Genomic DNA, 18,554 nt, shown 5'->3' on the forward strand with positions numbered 1-18,554 from the left:
TTAGAGAAAATCATATCATTGTAGTAAATTATGCAAATTACTCAATGATGTCATGGTGACCACGCCCATAGCCACGCCCCCACCGCCACAGGTATCTTGGCAGTTTATGGGAAACACTGATGAGCCTAGGTTTTGTGCATGCAGATATAAAAAAAAAAGTACCAGCATTTTTCGAAGGCAGTGTAGTACTGTTTTTAAGTCTTTATTAACATGGTTCATTATTAGTAGAGGTATACCATACAACACAAGTAGATAGTAATAACCACTGCTCAAGCACTAGCCCTTTTGCCCTGCATGAGAAAAGTTCCCTTTTTGCTGGAGCCCAAATCATATTTTTTTTACATTTATATAAGAATAAAAAATACTTTCATCGTCAACCATTTTCGCCAAATATGTTTTAATATCTGACAGGGCATTTATTTGAGTTTTTGTGAGAATTCTTCTCCGGTCTGCTTAGCTGCTTTTACTGCGGCTCAGCAGTAAAAGCAGCCACTTTTTTTCCTTCTAATAACCCCCCACAGTACGTCTCCTTGGCTTACCTTTCAAAACTTCAAATATCCAGTTTTTGTCCTTCTTTGATGGTGTCTTCCAGGTCTGTTTTTATTTTGTACTCCCTAATACAGCGATGGACAAGCGTCCCTCGGCAACACTCGGAGCATTTCATGTTCCTTGATTCAATCAAATAACGACGTGACAGAGTTAGTGTGAAAATGACAGAAAATATATCTCTGCCAAAAATTCTAACTTTTTGTAAATAGTTTGACATATAGATACTTATTAGATGAGTAAAGGAGAGCAGGCAGCAGCTCACACATTCTCATACTTTTTGTAACATTCAGGAAGAAATTCAGCCAGCCAGCTTGAAAAATATGACAACACGACACGGGGTAGACAAGACAGGAAAAATAAAAACGCAAAGAGGGAGAAAAAAAGCCACTCCCAAACTGTGTTCGTGTAGGAGATGGAGTGTGGTACTAGGAAAAAAACCTCAGCAAACATAAGCACACATTACGACATACAACTTAAGACTTGCAACGGAGGGAGTGGGATGAAATACGGATTAGGATGTGGGTTAGGGCGAGTTGATGCATTCCAAAGCTTGTCTGCTCTATTTGTCCGTTCTTGCCCTCAAGGTGCATTGAGAAGTAAAGGCCCAGTAGTCCAGTACACCAGTGATGGTCATCTCGGAGCTTCTCCTGTCAAGTCCCCACCTGCTCAAGGTGTGTCGACACCTCAAATCCAACAGCCACCAGCCCAACAAACCACTCAGCTCACTCAGTCGCCACGTGTTGAGTAAGTGATGTCTCCCATTTAAAAATTAAAAAAATTGTTGTGACAAAATATATTTTTTCCTCTTTTACCATAAAGCCCTAAACATCAGATGGCCAAGAAGAGCACTTCTCCATTTATCCCTGGGGTTGGAGGCACTCATGCCTCTAAGGTCATGCAGTCTCTGTCCACCAGCAACATGCAAAGGTGAGTGTACCAAGCATTGTGTTCATTATTAATCGTAATTATAACATTTATAATGATTATATTCAACTATAACTTTTGTTTTGTGTTGTGGAAGAATGGTCACTCCCGCAGTAATTGGCAGCCCTCAAGCTCAGCAGTCTTATCAGAGACAAGTGACCACTGTGGTCACCCAGCCCGTGATGTCTCACCCGATGGCCACCATCTCCCACCCGATGGCCACCATCCCCCACCAGCCGTCGTACCGTGCCCCCACTGACCGCATCTTCTACACGGTGCACACTTGCCACCCCACCTGCCTGAGTCGCGTGCGGCCGATTAAACTAGACATCCACCGGGGGAAGAACCCCCTCCTCACGCCGCTACTGTACGATTTCCGGCGCATGACGGGCCGGCGCAAAGTCAACCGCAAGGTGAGTGCGTACTTGTGTAGGACTCAGGTGTGCTTGCCGTTGTTCGACAACAGTGTTCGGTCATGTTTAATTGAAACCTGTTTATGTCGACAACCTGTCGAAGTTCAGCAACTCAAGTCATGGGGTCTGATGACATTTGTATATTTCCTACTAAAAATGGTGTGCGCTGAAATACTAAAGACGTACGCACAAAAAAAATCTAATGTATTTAAGTGCGCATGCATTATCCAAGAACATTTATTTTGTACATCCCAATCAACGTGGAATTAAGCCCACCTGTCCAAACCCTCATTTAAATACGCAAATCCTATTTAAATTAGCCATGCGCCTGAGATCTCACACCAAGTGAACTCATTGTGGGACTGAGGTAGAATATGAATAAATTATACTTTACACTAATGTACTCTTTCTGGATTATTTGTTACCTCTTATCTTTTTGTAGTCTATACCGCAGTGGTCACCAACCTTTTTGAGCCCAAGATCCCTGGTCTCAACCAAAAACCAAAGCAAGCATCAACTATGCTGGGTTAAAAGTATACATAGAGCAACATACATGATACATTTTGGTGATGTAGAAAAGTTACAATCAAATCAAATTAGCTTCATGGCATGGCCTCTTAACTTCATGTGAGTGATTATGATTGACGACACCTGTTGACACCTCTGAGCCCATTTATATAGGGCTCATGTGATGCAGTCATTAGACTCGGTTACAAACACGACAATGGGAAAGTCAAACGAACTCAGCACAGATCTGAAAAAACAAATAATTGACTTGAACAAGTCAGGAAAGTCACTTGGAGCCATTTCAAAGCAGCTTAAGGTCCCAAGAGCTACTGTGCAGACAATTGTCCGTAAGTATAAAGTGCATGGCACAGTTTTGTCGCTGCCACGATCAGGAAGAAAATGCAAGCTATCACCTGCTGCTGAAAGAAAATTGGTCAGGATGATCAAAAGTCAACCGAGAACCACCAAAAAGCAGGTCTGCAATGAATTGGAAGCTGCTGGAACACAGGTGTCAGTGTCCACAGTCAAGCATGTTTTGCATCGCCATACACTGAGAGGCTGCCGTGCAAGAAGGAAGCCCTTGCTCCTGAAGCGACACCTTAAGGCTCGTCTAAAGTTTGCTGCTGATCACATGGACAAAGATAAGTTCTGTGGACAGATGAAACAAAAATGTAACTGTTTGGCCACAATACCCAGCTGTATGTTTGGAGGAGAAAAGGTGAGACCTTTAATCCCAGGAACACCACACCTACCGTCAGGCATGGTGGTGGTAGTATTATGCTCTGGGCATGTTTTGCTGCCAATGGAACTGGTGCTTTACAGAGTGTAAATGGGACAATGAAAAAGGAGGATTACCTTCAAATTCTTCAGGACAACCTAAAATCATCAGCCCGGAGGTTGGGTCTTGGGCGCAGTTGGGTGTTCCAACAGGACAATGACCCCAAACACACGTCAAAAGTGGTAAAGGAATGGCTAAATCAGGCTAGAATTAAGGTTTTAGAATTGCCTTCCCAAAGTCCTGACTTAAATGTGTGGACAATGCTAAAGAAACAAGTCCATGTCAGAAAACCAACAAATTTAGCTGAACTGCACCAATTTTGTCAAGAGGAGTGGTCAAAAATTCAAGCAGAAGCTTGCCAGAAGCTTGTGGATGGCTACCAAAAGTGCCTTATTGCAGTGAAACTTGCCAAGGGACATGTAACCAAATATTAACATTGCTGTATGTATACAATAAATTCATAAAAGAACCAAACTTCATGAATGTTTTTAGTGACCAACAAGTATGTGCTCCAATCACTCTATCACAAAAAAATAAGAGTTGTAGAAATGATTGGAAACTCAAGACAGCCATGACATTATGTTCTTTACAAGTGTATGTAAACTTTTGACAACTATTATATATAGAACTATTATATATATATATATATATATATATATATATATATATATATATATATATATATATATATCTTTCGGCCCCCGGCCAAATATTTTTAGTTCAATGCGTACAAGTCAAAATATTTGGACACATCTACTCTACTACCAAGAGGCACACCCATTGACTTTTGTCTAATTCCTTCTCTTGCAACCACAGATGACCTTCCATGTGATCTACAAGGCCCCGTGCGGGCTGTGCCTCCGTAACATGGCCGAGATCCAGCACTACCTCTTCCAGACACGCTGTGACTTTATCTTCTTGGAGATGTTCTGCCTCGATCCCTACGTGCTGGTCGACCGTCCTTTCCTGCCGCTGAGGCCCTTCTACTATATCCCTGACATCACCGGCGGAAACGAGGACATCCCGCTGTCCTGCGTCAACGAGATCGATTCCACGCCGCCTCCCAACGTTGCCTACAGTAAGAACTACATTTGTAAAACGTGTCAGCCTTTCGGTGACTTACTTTGATTTATCTGAGAGAGAGCAAAGAGATGGATTAAAGTTCTTGTCTACTCATCAAGGCAAAGAGCGCATTCCTGAAGACGGAGTGTTCATCAACACAAGTCCTGACTTCCTGGTTGGATGTAATTGCACTGATGGCTGTCTGGACAAGTTAGTGAAGCGACACATCTGTAATCCGTCCTCCCCCCACTAGTTGTATTCAAATTTCCTTTGTGTGTCTTCATTGCAGGTCCAAATGTTCTTGCCACCAGCTGACCCTGCAGGCCACAGGTTGTACTCCGGGTGCACAGATCAACCCAAATGCTGGATATCTCCACAAGCGATTAGAGGAGTGCCTGCCCACAGGGTCAGCAATTTGCACTCGCACCTCCTTTTAAGAGAAGAACTAAAAAGCAAGCTAACGTCACCACATTATATTGTTTTTTTTATTTTGCCTCTTGTGTAATTCTTGCTCAGGATCTACGAATGCAATAAGCGTTGCAAGTGTTGCAGCCAGATGTGCACCAACCGTTTGGTGCAGCACGGCCTGCAGGTGCGGCTTCAGCTCTTCAAGACCCAGAACAAAGGCTGGGGCATCCGCTGCTTAGACGACGTGGCCAAGGGCTCTTTTGTCTGCATCTATGCCGGTAAGTCACACAATTTTACCCTTTAATACCCAAGTAATTGTGCACTCACAAAAGGCAATTTCTGCCGTTGTTGGGCATGCTGGACTAAGGGCACGGGTGCCATAGTTGGGGCCGGCTCTACGTAGAGGATAAAAATGTGGATAAAGGATACTTTATTTGATCTATTTTACTCTTATTTTTTATTTTCCCTCCTGAGAGATTGCCACCTTATTATGGTTAAGAGCTATTAGCTGGAGCTTAGTCTTCAGGTGGGACACCCATGTGTGAAGGTAGAGCCCTGACAAAGTCCAATACTAATCTTCAGGTTGGAGTTGGACACACAGGTCCTGATTTACTAAAGCAAAGCTGATCTACTAAACGTGTGCAAAGTGGATTGCGTCTGTTCAGTGAGCAGAATAATGCGTGCAATCCATTTTGTCTTAATTAATATGCAAAATATACGCTAATCATCAAAATGCCCAAAATACTGGGTGGAGAAAGTGCAAATATAAATATTTACCACACGCAATGTGATTTATCAACACTCATCACCGTTTTGCGAGCACTATTTTGTATTTTATTTAACTGGGCAAACTGACAGTTCCACACACGGCTGCAGGATCGGAGCTCGCGCTGCACAGACAGAAGATGGACCGACAAAAATCCTCCGTCGTACGTGTGTGTGGCAACATTTTGGATGATCAGAAGAAGAAAAAATAGACGTATCGTCCATTCAGCAACATAATTTTATAGGTGCTATAGCAGTGGTGCCCAACCACCGGGCCGTGGATCGATTGGTACCGGGCCGCACAAGAAATAAAAAAAAAATAAAAAATGTATTTATTTTTTATTTTTTTATTTATTAAATCAACATAAAAAACACAAGATACACTTACAATTAGTGCACCAACCCAAAAAACCTCCCTCCCCCATTTACACTAATTTGCACTCATTCGCACAAAAGGGTTATTTTTTTATGTTATTAATATTTCTGGTTCCTACATTATATATCAACATAGATCAATACAGTCTGCAGGGATACAGTCTGTAAGCACACATGATTGTATTTTTTTATGACACACACACACACACACACACACACACACACACCCCACCCCCTGGTCCGTGGGACAAATTGTCAAGCTTTGACCAGTCCGCAGTTACAAAAAGGTTGGGGACCACTGTGCTAGAGGACTTTAGGGGCTGATTAAAACAAATTCAATTAATGCGTTTTGGTGTCCTTTAGTATTTTCTAATTAAGTTTTTTTTCACATTGAATACATCTGTATATCATTAAAATATTTCTTGTATAAAAAAAAAACTTCTTGAAGTATGAATTTTTGAGTTTTGAGCGGAGTAAGTGCAGCCTCTCTCCCATGCACCTTCAGCGGTAATTTTTTTTTTTAATGTAAACCTACCAGCATATCAAACAGGATACAAAGGACTGACTTTTGTTTGATTACCGTACTCAATTAATTATTACAACACAGGAGAGCTACTTGTGGTAGCAGCCACGTGACACAAAGTCGGGACATTCCTCCAGCGTCTCCGGTGCCATTATGTCTCCCAGACTGGCCAACGGGAACACATTGTGTCAGCAATAGATGGCAAAGTGATCACCTGGATGAACTAAAAGACGTCCTCACAAATATGAATATGAAGCATTAAACGCATTGAAATTAGTTTTGTCTTTTTACATTGTCGAAATCAAATGTTGGCAAAGCCCGAAGGACTGCCTTTGTGTGTCGCCAAAGTATCCACAGCCTGTAGACACGTGTGTACGTGAGTCATGAAGTTGGTGTGAGGCACCGCATGTTTCTATTAGTTAAAGTAACTATGTAAAAAAGAGTGGGATTCAAAAAGTGTATACTTCTTCCCATTACCCTTTTGAGATATGTTTAATTTAATTTTATTTTATTAATTCAATTTTATTTAATTTTTTGTGAAATAATAATATTGCCATTGAGCACAAGATTGTTCACTTGAGATATGTATTTATATTATGTACTACATGTAGGAGGTGGAGTTGACTATGACATACTCAAAAAACATCAAACATATTTCCATGTCCGGTTCACTCTTGATACATCTCATATTTGCCGTAAAAAAAAAGGCACATGCAGGTTTTTGTGCGTACGCCCGCTAAATACGTGAGGCCCCTGATCTTTTGCCTATGGAGAACTTTTTGTTCATCATTAAAAGAAAAATACTTTAGAAATAACCATATCAGGCAAAGAATGGGAGCGAATGTCAACACCAAAACTCTAGAATCTCATAACCTCGATGCCCAGACGTCTTCAAACTGTTTTGAAAAGAAGAGGAGACGGTACAACGTGGTAAACATGCGGCTGTCCCAACTATTTTGAGACCTGTGGCATCCATACATTTTTTTTGTATTCCTCATTTTAAACACTTATGCATTAAGGCTGTGAATTTTGGGCACCACACGATTTGATTTGATTCTTTGGGGTAACGATTTGATTCAGAATCGATTCTCGGTCATTTCTTTAATAACATTGCATGCCAGTTCTATGATTAACTATATTCCTCCATAAAATAGAAAAAACGCTCTGATAAATGTCTATATTATTTAAAAGAAAACTGTTTTTGTTTAATACAATGCTTCCCAAACATTTAATAAAGTCCAAATACAAATAAAGCAGCAAGAGAAGTATCCAACACTTCTCTTTTCTAAAGTAAATATGTACAGCAAATATGATCATATATATCAACAATAGGATTTGGCTGAGTGGTTGAACAGGACATATTGGTAAAAAAAAATTATTAATCTGAAAAGAGATATTTTTGACACCCCTAATATGCATGTTCTGTTGTGAATAAAATATCGACTTGTGATTTTAAGTCTTGTTTTCATTCTCTGCAAATATAAAGAACGTACCAACTTGTATTTTGAAGCTTCCTTTGCACCGAACAGGAATTCAGGGAACCAGAACAAGAGACACACCAGGTGGCACAAAATGTTACTGTGTGCATGTTTTAATGCTGTGTAACAAGACAGTAGTTACTGCATGTTATGGTTGTTGTTTAACTCTGCTTAGCTATAACAAGGAAGTGTCCAATACTACAAATCATGTTGACATATACCAGGGCTTCCCAAATATTTTCTGTACCTTGAGGCAGGACAAGGTAAGGAGATGCAATGTCTGTACCCTAAGAGTTCTTTCCCCTTTGCACTTCCAGGTAAAATCCTAACCGATGACTTTGCCGACAAAGAAGGTTTAGAGATGGGTGATGAGTACTTTGCTAATCTGGACCACATTGAGAGCGTGGAGAATTTCAAGGAGGGCTATGAGAGCGAGGCTCACTGTTCAGACAGCGAGGGCAGCGGTGTGGACATGTCCAGGTTAAAAATCCAACCATCAGCCTTGGTGTCCGGTAACTCTTTTGGACGACAGGCCAAAAAAGGTGAATAGTCAGTGTGTATCTTTTTCCCCCCCTCGTAAAATCCCCACTTTGGTTGTCGTGTTCTCTCATCGCCCTCTCCTGGTTTCCACAGATGAAAGCTCAGGCTCGTCCGCGGAAAGCAACGGCGAGGACGATAAAGAGTCAAAAAGTGAGGATGAGAGTGACAGTTCAGATGACACGTTCGTGAAGGACAATTATTTCAACAGCAGCTCCGTGTGGAGGAGCTACACCACGCGTGGACAGGCCAAAGGCAACAAGGAAGGTGAGTTAGCACTTTATAGAAGATTTGAGATGTTACCTTCTCGGCTTAATGTGACCGTACTTTTCAAATGGCACGAGCAGGTACTACTTTGTACAAAACCCAAAACCAGTGAAGTTGGCACATTGTGTAAATTTTTTATAAAAACAGAATACAATGATTTGCAAATCCTTTTCAACCGAAATTCAATTGAATAGACTGAAAAGACAAGATACTTAACGTTCGAACTGGTAAACTTTTTTTTGGTGCAAATTTTAGCTGCCTGCAACATGTTTCAAAAAAGCTAGCACAAGTGGCAAAAAAGACTGAGAAAGTTGCTAAAGGATTTTAGTCCAGTCTCTACTATGCTGCAGGATTATAGTCCATTTTCCACTTTTGTACAGGATTATAGTCCACAGTCTCCATTTTGCTACAAGATTATAGTCCACAATCTCGATTTTGCTACATTATTATAGTCCACGATCTCCACTTTGTTACAGGATTATAATCCAGTCTCCATTTTGCTACAGGATTATAGTCCACAATCTCCACTTTGCTACATTATCAAAGTCTCCACTATGATACAGGATTATGGTCCACAGTCTTCACTTTGCTACAGGATTATAGTCCAAGGTCTCCTATTTGCTACAGGATTTTAATCCAGTCTCTACTTTGCTGCAGGATTGTAGTCCAGTTTCCACTTTGGTACAGGAGTATAGTCTATGGTCTCCATTTTGCTACAGGATTATGTCCATGGTTTCAGTTGGTAGCGCAGCCGTGCCAGGTTCGATCCCTGCTTCCGCCATCCTTGTCACTGTTGTGTCCTTGGGCAAGACACTACCGACATGCTCCCTGTGCCACCCACACTGGTTTACATGTAGTTTAATGATGTACATAATGGGTTTCACTATGTAAAGCGCTTTGAATCTCGAGAAAAAAGCGCTATATGAATATCATTTATTTCACTTTGCTGCAGGAATTATGTTCACGGTCGCCATTTTGCTTCAGTTTTATCGTCCACAGTCTCCATTTTGCTGCATCCCTAATTTTTATTGCAGTTTTTGGTTTCCTCTTGGATAAAATTCATAAAGAATTATGTGGCCAGCAGTAAATAGAGGGGATCATTTCCTATTGTCTTCTCAGAAAGTCAGGACGTTAAAGAAGGGACTACCGTTCCAGCCAAAGGAGACGAGAAGTCGGTGTCCGTGCCAGAAGAGACGGGAAAAAACAAAGTAGCAACCTGGCTCACCAACCAGGGACCGAAAAAGGTAAGGTCCAACGGTAACCAGGTTTTCTGTTCCAAGAAATATACATTTCATTAGGTACACCTTCTTTATCTAATGCCATCCTATTCAAAAACTGTATCAAAAATCATAAAGCTCAGCAGAGCTGCAACGATTAATCGATTAAATAAAAGGTTTTGTTTTATTAAAGGCAACAAAACAAGTTAAATAAAAGGCAAAATAAGGTTAAAAAAATGGTAAATAGAAGGTGAAGGTAAAATAAGGTAAAAAAAAAAGAAGGTTAATATGAGCCAAACGAAGACAAATAAAAGGTAAATATAAGCCGAAAGAAGATACATAGAATGTAAATAGGAGCTAAAAGAATAAATATAAAGTAAAATAAGCTCCAAAAAGGTAAATATAAGGCAAAAAAAGATAAATAGAAGGGAAATAGAAGCTAGAAGGTAAATAAAAGGTAAAGGTAAAAAAAAGAAAAAAGAAGCCAAAAGACGATAAATAGAAGTTAAATAAAGGGTAAAAAGAGGTCTAAAAAATAAATAGAAGCCAAAAGAAGATAAATAGAAGGTAAAGAAAAGGTAAATAGGGAAATATTAGCCAAAAGAAGAGCAATAGAAAGTAAATCAAAGCTAAAAACTTAAATAGAAGGTATATCAAAGTTAAAAGAAGGCAAAATAAGATTAAAAAAAAAAGGCTAAAGAAGATACATAGAAGGTAAAAGAAGGGTAAAAAATGTACGTGGTTAAGGAAGGTATTCAGATCCCTTTAAATGTTTCACTCTTTGTTTCATTGCAGCTATTTGCTAAAATCAATCGATTAATTTTATTCCTCATTAATGTACACTCAGCACCCCATCTTGACAGAAAAAAAAACGAAATGTAAAAAAGTTAGCAAATTTATAAAAAAAAGAAAATGTTAAATATCACATGGTCATAAGTATTCAGACCCTTTGCACAGTATTGAGTAGAAGCACCTTTTGAGCTAGTACATCCATGAGTCTTCCTGGGAATGATCCAACATCTTTCCTTCAATTGCAACCAGTCGCCCTGTCCCTGCATCTAAAAAAAACACCTCCATAGCATGATGCTGCCCCCACCATGCTTCACTGTTGGGACTGCATTGGGCAGGAGGTGATGAGCAGTGCCTGGGTTTCTCCACACATACCGCTTAGAATTAACGCCAACTAGTTCAATCTTGCTCTCATCAGACAAGACAATTTAATTTATCATGGTATTCATGTGTTTTTTTTGGCAAACTCTAGGCGGGCTTTCTTGTGTCTTGTACGAAAATGAGGCTTCCGTCGGGCCACTCTGCATAAAGCCCTGACTGGTAAAGGGCTGCAGTGATAGTTGACTTTGTGGAACTTTCTCGCATCTCTCTCAGCCACAGTGATCCTTGGGTTGTTCTTTACGTCTCTCACCAAGGCTCTTCTCACACGATTGCTCAGTTTGGCTGGACGGCCAGGTCTAGGAAGAATTGTGGTCGTCTCAAACTTCTTCCATTTAGGGATTATGGAGGCCGCTGTGCTCTTAGGAACCTTGAGTGCTGCAGAAATTATTTTGTAACCTTGGCCAGATCTGTGCCTTGCCACAATTCTGTCTCTGATCTCGGAACAGTTCCTTTGATCTCATGGTTCTCGTTTGCGCTGACATGCACGGTGAGCTGGAAGGTCTTAAATACACTGGTGTGTGCCTTTCCTAATCAAGTCCAATCAGTTTAATTAAACACAGCTGGACTCCAATGAAGGAGCAGAATCATCTCAAGGAGGATCAGAAGAAATTAACAGCATGTGAGTTAAATATGAATGTCACAGCAAAGGGTCTGAATTTTTATGGCCATAGGATATTTCAGTCTTGTTTTTGTATTAAATTTGCAACTATTTCTAAATTTCATTTTTTTCTGTCAAAATGGGATGCTGGGTATACGTACATTATTGAGAAATAAAGTTAACTTTTTTGATTTTCGCAAATGGCTGCAAAGAGGTCTGAATACTTGCTGTACCCACTGTAAATATAAGCCAACAAAAGGATAATAATAAGGTAAATAAAAGGTGAAATAAGGCCTAAGAGGGTAAAAAAAAGGTCATTATAAGCCAAAAGAAGATGAATAGAAGGTAAATAAAAGGTAAGAGGATACATTTTAAAACAAGGTAAAACAGGTAAATAGAAGCCAAAATAAGATAAATAACATGTAAAAGAAGGTTAAAAAAAAAAAGTTAAATAAAAGACAAAAGAAGATGAATATAAGGTAAATAAAAGCTGAAAGGATAAATAGAAGGTGAATAAAAGGCAAAAGAAGGTTAAAAAAGGTCAATATAAGCCAAAATAAGGTAAACAGAAGCTAAAAGTAGATAACTAGAAGGTAATTTTTTTTTAAAAAGGTAAAAATCAGCCAAAGAAGGGTAAATAGAAACTAAAAGAGGATAAATAGAAGGTAAATAACACGTAAAAGAATGTAAATAAAAGGTCAAATAAAGTAAAAAAGGTAAATATAAGCCAAAATAAGATAAATAGAAGGTATATAGAAGCTAAAAGGTTAAATAGAAGGTAAATGAAAGGCAAAAGAAGGTAAATAAAAGGTCAAATAAAGTTAAAAAAAAGGTAAATATAAGCCAAAATAAGATAAATAGAAGGTATATAGAAGCTAAAAGGTTAAATAGAAGGTAAATGAAAGGCAAAATAAGGTAAAAAAGGTCAATATAAGCCAAAGGACGGTAAATAGAAACTAAAAGAAGATAGAAGGTAAATAAAAGGCAAACGAAGATAAATAGAAGGTAAATAAAAGGTCAAATAAAGTAAAGAGGGTAAACATAAGCCAAAAGAAGATACATTAGAAGGTAAATAGAAGCTAAAAGGATAATTAGAAGGTAAATAAAAGGCAAAATAAGGTTAAAAAAAAGGTGAATATAGCCAAAAGAAGGTAATGAAGGTTATGGCAAGTACAAAATCTTTGATTAATTCAACTATTTTCCATAAAATACGCATTGAGCCTATAAAGTATATTTTATTCAATTAATCAAACAAACTAATTGACCAATTTCTTGATTACGGTACTAAAATAATCGATAGCTGCAGACCAAATGTTAATTATTGATTGGTTATGTCCAAATACAGTAATATGTTGTATTGTGGTGCATCGCAGAGCCCCATTAATCAGAGCAATAAATGAATAGGCTAGCTTTGTCAATCTTATGATTCTTTCCTTTTTCTATCCTAGGAGTCTGCGGAGGGCAAGAGGTGCGTCACCACTACCGTCCTCACCTTCCTGCAGTAAAATATCACTCACTCATCACTTTGATTGATTTCCTGTTGCTCGCAGCCAAGTGAAGCCCGACTCTGCAAAGAAGCAGGAAGTGACCACTGTCTCCGACAGTGACGACGTCCAAACCATCAGCTCGGGTTCTGACGACAACAGGGAGAAAGAGAAACCCCCCACTGGTACAAAACAGAGAGAAACAAAATAGCAATTTAGGACTTAGTCTGATTTTAAGCTCCGCCCACCTTGTCTCTGTAGGCGTGGTTAAGAAGCAGGTAGCCGTGAAGTCCACTCGAGGCATCGCCTTGAAGACGGGTCACGGCATGATGGTTAAGACGGGCGCGCCCGCAGGTGGGACGTCACAAGGAGGCCAGGGTGCTAAACCGGGGCAGCAGGGACAGACGGGAGGGGGTGGAGAAAATGGCCACAAAAACACCCGCCTGTTCTTCGATGGCGAAGAATCGTGTTACATCATCGACGCCAAGCTGGAGGGAAACCTTGGCCGCTACCTCAACGTAAGCGTGTTCACAAAACGACTTCCTCTGTGTGATCACTTTTACAGCATGCTCTTTATTTGTTTCTTTGTGCAACAGCACAGCTGCAGTCCCAACCTCTTTGTCCAGAACGTCTTTGTGGACACACACGACTTGAGGTTCCCCTGGGTAGCGTTCTTTGCCAGCAAGTGAGTTTGTCTCTAAACATGCTCTTTGATATTGTATTATTACCTCCAACAAGGATCATTTGTCACTAGCATCTTTTAACATTCTACTGATAATCCACATGTCATAAACAATCAAAATAGATTATACCTCAAATCATTGCTTCTTAATTCCATTCTTTTGTGCTATGGTGCTTTTTCAATGTGCTGCAGTATCATGTTATCAAAGGACTTTAAAAAAGTCATTAAATATATCAATTAGAGATATATATGTCTGTGTGTGTGTATATGTATATATATATAAATCTATACATACAGTACAGGCCAAAAGTTTGGACACACCTTCTCATTTTAATGCATTTTCTTTATTTTCATGACTATTTACATTGTAGATTGTCACTGAAGGCATCAAAACTATGACACCTGTGAAGTGAAAACCCTGAAGCTCATCAGGAGAATGCCAAGAGTGTGCAAAACAGTAATCAGAGCAAAGGGTGGCTGTTTTGAGGAAACTAGAATACAAAACATGTTTTTAGTTATTTCACCTTTTTTTGTTAAGTACATAACTCCACAATGTAAATAGTCATTAAAATAAAGAAAACCCATTGAATGAGAAGGTGTGTCCAAACTTTTGGCCTGTACTGTTTATACAAGTATAAGTGGATATATATGTAGATATTTATACATATGTGTGTATATGTGTGTGTGTATATATATTAGGGCTGCAACAACTAATCGATTAAATCGATTATTAAAATAGTTGCCGATTAATTTAGTCATCGATTCGTTGGATCTATGCTATGCGCATGCGCAGAGGTGTTTTTTGTGTGTGTTTTTTTTAATTAAAAAAAATGTTTTTATTTTATTTTATTTTTTTAATAAACCTTTATTTATAAACTGCAACATTTACAAACAGCTGAGAAACAATAATCAAAATAAGTGTGGTGCCAGTATGCTTTTTTTTTTCAATAAAATACTGGATAGGATAGAAATGTAGTTTGTCTCTTTTATCCGATCATTAATCGATTAATCGAAGTAATAATCGACAGATTAATCGATTATCAAATTAATCATTAGTTGCAGCCCTAATATATATATATGTAGATATTTATACATGTGTGTGTGTGTGTGTGTGTGTGTGTGTATATATATATATATATATATACATATGTGTGTATGTATCTGTATAATGTGTGTGTATATATGTATATATATGTATATATATATACATATGTGTGTATGTATCTGTATAATGTGTGTGTAGTGAAGTGAAGTGAAGTGAATTACATTTATATAGCGCTTTTTCTCAAGTGACTCAAAGCGCTTTACATTGTGAAACCCAATATCTAAGTTACATTTAAACCAGTGTGGGTGGCACTGGGAGCAGGTGGGTAAAGTGTCTTGCCCAAGGACACAACGGCAGTGACTAGGATGGCGGAAGCGGGGATCGAACCTGCAACCCTCAAGTTGCTGGCACGGCCGCTCTACCAACCGAGCTATACCGTCCCCGTGTATATATGTATGTGTATATGTATATATGTTAATGTCTACTGTATATATGTGTTTGTATATGTATGTACAGTATATAGGTGTATACATATGTATATATGTGTTTGTATATATGTGTATACATATATATGTGTGTGTGTGTGTGTGTGTGTGTGTGTGTGTGTGTGTGTGTGTGTGTGTGTGTGTGTGTGTGTGTGTGTGTGTGTGTGTGTGTGTGTATATATATATATACATACATCCGGCATGTGATTTTTCCGTCTATAGTCAAATGTCCGTAATTTTTGTCTCTGTTAAAAATATTAAAAAAACATTTTCCGTTTTTCTTCCTTTTTTTTCCGACCTACAATGTGTGTTAAAATCTTGATCCATCTCTTTGCCATACCTGTCAACAACTACGGTTTTCCCGTAATGAGTACAGTTTTTGATAATCCAGTGGTAAAAACTACGGTTTTTCATTAAAAATGATTAACTTAAAAATCGAAGCTACGTAGCGAAGCAACTCCACTGGCAGGGGACAAACTATACAGGAAACATCAATGATGATTGGTTGGTTTACGTATAAAAACATCCATGATTGGTTGGTTGGTTTATTATAATGAGTCACGATTGGTTAAGATTAGGGCAAAACATTAGGGACAGGCCAATCATAGGCAACATAGGGTGGGTCACAACAGACCTCCCAAATGACAAGAGAGGAAGGGAAGAGGGAATAATGAAGCGGGCTATTTATAAATTAAAAAAACTAGTGGAAGATGGCAGAAGGATTCTCTTCTTCTAACCCTAACCCTAACCCACTGTAATTGAACACAAACATAATGTGAAAGTGTTCCAGTCATATTTATTACTACAAACAAGTATTTCTAAGTGCAAATTAGTAACATCTACTGTTTCAAGCAAATATTTCAAAGAATAACTTAAATGTATTTAAAGTAACAATGTAAACATCCAGTGTAAGACATTAATGTTCAAATTAGTGTCTTTCAATTTGTACTTGATGAGAAGCAGTGTCCTTTACATTTTTTATATCAGTCTGGAAAATGTTGTACCTCAGAAAAGTAAACCAACAATATAACTTTAAATAATGTTTCAAATATTATTTCAGTGTGATGATTTATGAGGTCGCAACTTGTCCAGCCCTGCTTTCCACCCGAGTGCGGTAGAAAAATAGAGGGATAGATTGAGAATTAATTATAACTTATAATTACAGAAAGAAACACCACCTAAAATTTTCTTATTGTCTGCTCTGTCATCCACAAGTTGCAGACATATTCCGTCTGTTTTACATTTGAAAAGTATTTGTCCATCTTCAACATTTATTTATGTTCTAACACATTTACCCCCGCACATTAAGAACATTTTTGAACAGTTTAGAATGATCCATAGCACCATTTTTGTTGGTAAATGAGAGATTATCTGATCATCACACACTTCAACATATCTAACATGTAAATGCTGCCTCTTTGCTAGGTCAGCATTCCAAATGAAAATATGTTTTAATTGTTTTGCCCTGGATAAATAAATGTGCAATATAAACATTAGGGCTGCGAATCTTTGGGTGTCCCACGATTCGATTCAATATCGATTCTTAGGGTCACGATTCGATTATAAATCTATTTTTTCGATTCAACGTGATTCTCGATTCAAAAACGATATTTTTCCGATTCAAAACAATTCTCTATTCATTCAATACATAGGATTTCAGCAGGATCTACCCCAGTCTGCTGACATGCAAGCAGAGAAGTAGATTTTTGTAAAAAGCTTTTATAATTGTAAAGGACAATATTTTATCAACTGATTGCAATAATGTAAATTTGTTTTAACTATTAAATGAACCAAAAATATGACTTATTTTATCTTTGTGAAAATATTGGACACAGTGTGTTGTCAAGCTTATGAGATGCGATGCAAGTGTAAGCCACTGCGACACTATTGTTCATTTAAAAAAAAATGTTTTAAATTTTTTTATAAATGTCTAATGATAATGTCAATGAGGGATTTTTAATCACTGCTATGTTGAAATTGTTACTAATATTGATACTGTTGTTGATAATACTCATTTTTGTTTCACTACTTTTGGATTGTTCTGTGTCGTGTTTGTGTCTCCTCTCAATTGCTCTGTTTATTGCAGTTCTGAGTGTTGCTGGGTCGGGTTTGGTTTTGGAATTGGATTGCATTGTTATGGTATTACTGTGTATTATTTTGTTGGATTGATTAATTAAAAAAAAATAAAAAATCGATTTTTGAAAAATGAGAATTGATACTGAATCGTACAATGGGAGAATTGCGATTTGAATTTGAATCGATTTTTTCCCACACCCCTAATAAACATGTAAAATAGGAGGTAAATGCTTATATACTCCGTTACCCAGAAGGCTTAGCACTGTGGACTAGTATCAAAAATAAACATCTTGAGTCACAACATTAAGACTACATGGGAGGACAATAAATGTGCCGTTTGATTAATAAATAGTTGATATATTGTTACATGTTGTTGTTGTTGTTTCTGCTTCGTCTACACAGGAAATAAACATAATTTTTTATTAGATAGTTGACGTGTGCGTTTGAGCGCTGCTCAGAAACTAATTTGATTGGTGGAAATTACACTGATTGGCCAAAATATGCGGGTAGAGTTGCAACTTGGTTAAAATTTGTGTAAATTGGCGCGATTGTGACATGGTGACTTCCTGGAGGGACTGATTGTACTGCAACACATGTCGACATAAATCTGTGGTTCTCAACTGTTTTCTGTCACGCTTGATAAATAAAAAGTATCTTGATCTTTAAGTAATTGATTAAGAATGTAAATGAGGTTATACCGTACATGTAATTTAAATATAATTGGTATTTCACTTTTATTTATTTACAGTAATGTTGTGCAAAAATATATTTTACACTAAACACTTTCAACAATTCATTTTACTATAATCAACCATTATAAATTGCTTTTGTTTGCATTTCATTTATTAAATTATATATTTGTTTTTAATTCAATTTTAGTAACAAAATGTATTTCAATACATCTGTGTTTGTTCTTTTTAGACATGTATTTTGTTTATTATCAAGCATTGCTAAAGTTGCCACTCCCACCATTAATGAATAATATAACACTGAATATAAATCTCATTAAAATTCATTTCAGTGTTCAGTTTTGGGGTGTAGTACTTGCTACAAGAGAGAATATCTGCATATGTGGGTATGATATGATGAAAAATAAATATTTTAGAATGTAAAATTGAGAAAGTGGAGCTCTATGCAAAATGTTAAACACTTCATTGACATAAAGTCATTTATTGTTTTCTGTCATAATCTGTTAATGACAGCACAGTTGC

The 18,554-nt window shown here is 37.9% G+C and overlaps 1 protein-coding gene across 2 annotated transcripts in view; it reads left to right on the forward strand.

Annotated features, from left to right (window-relative positions):
* setdb1b (SET domain bifurcated histone lysine methyltransferase 1b) overlaps window positions 1-18,554 on the forward strand; it is a 45,502-nt gene that overhangs the window by 26,548 nt on the left and 400 nt on the right. For both annotated transcript variants that reach the window (XM_062029677.1, XM_062029676.1), the window contains exons 11-24: window positions 1,134-1,293; window positions 1,369-1,476; window positions 1,571-1,886; window positions 3,988-4,249; window positions 4,353-4,443; window positions 4,523-4,639; window positions 4,750-4,919; window positions 8,100-8,324; window positions 8,416-8,586; window positions 9,706-9,830; window positions 13,020-13,039; window positions 13,122-13,240; window positions 13,317-13,573; window positions 13,652-13,740. In XM_062029677.1, the coding sequence (XP_061885661.1) occupies window positions 1,134-1,293; window positions 1,369-1,476; window positions 1,571-1,886; window positions 3,988-4,249; window positions 4,353-4,443; window positions 4,523-4,639; window positions 4,750-4,919; window positions 8,100-8,324; window positions 8,416-8,586; window positions 9,706-9,830; window positions 13,020-13,039; window positions 13,122-13,240; window positions 13,317-13,573; window positions 13,652-13,740 (2,230 nt within the window). The remainder of the gene's footprint in view (window positions 1-1,133; window positions 1,294-1,368; window positions 1,477-1,570; window positions 1,887-3,987; window positions 4,250-4,352; window positions 4,444-4,522; window positions 4,640-4,749; window positions 4,920-8,099; window positions 8,325-8,415; window positions 8,587-9,705; window positions 9,831-13,019; window positions 13,040-13,121; window positions 13,241-13,316; window positions 13,574-13,651; window positions 13,741-18,554) is intronic.

The sequence above is a fragment of the Entelurus aequoreus genome, linkage group LG20 (genome assembly GCF_033978785.1).
Source record: "Entelurus aequoreus isolate RoL-2023_Sb linkage group LG20, RoL_Eaeq_v1.1, whole genome shotgun sequence".
NCBI classification, from domain to species: domain Eukaryota; kingdom Metazoa; phylum Chordata; class Actinopteri; order Syngnathiformes; family Syngnathidae; genus Entelurus; species Entelurus aequoreus.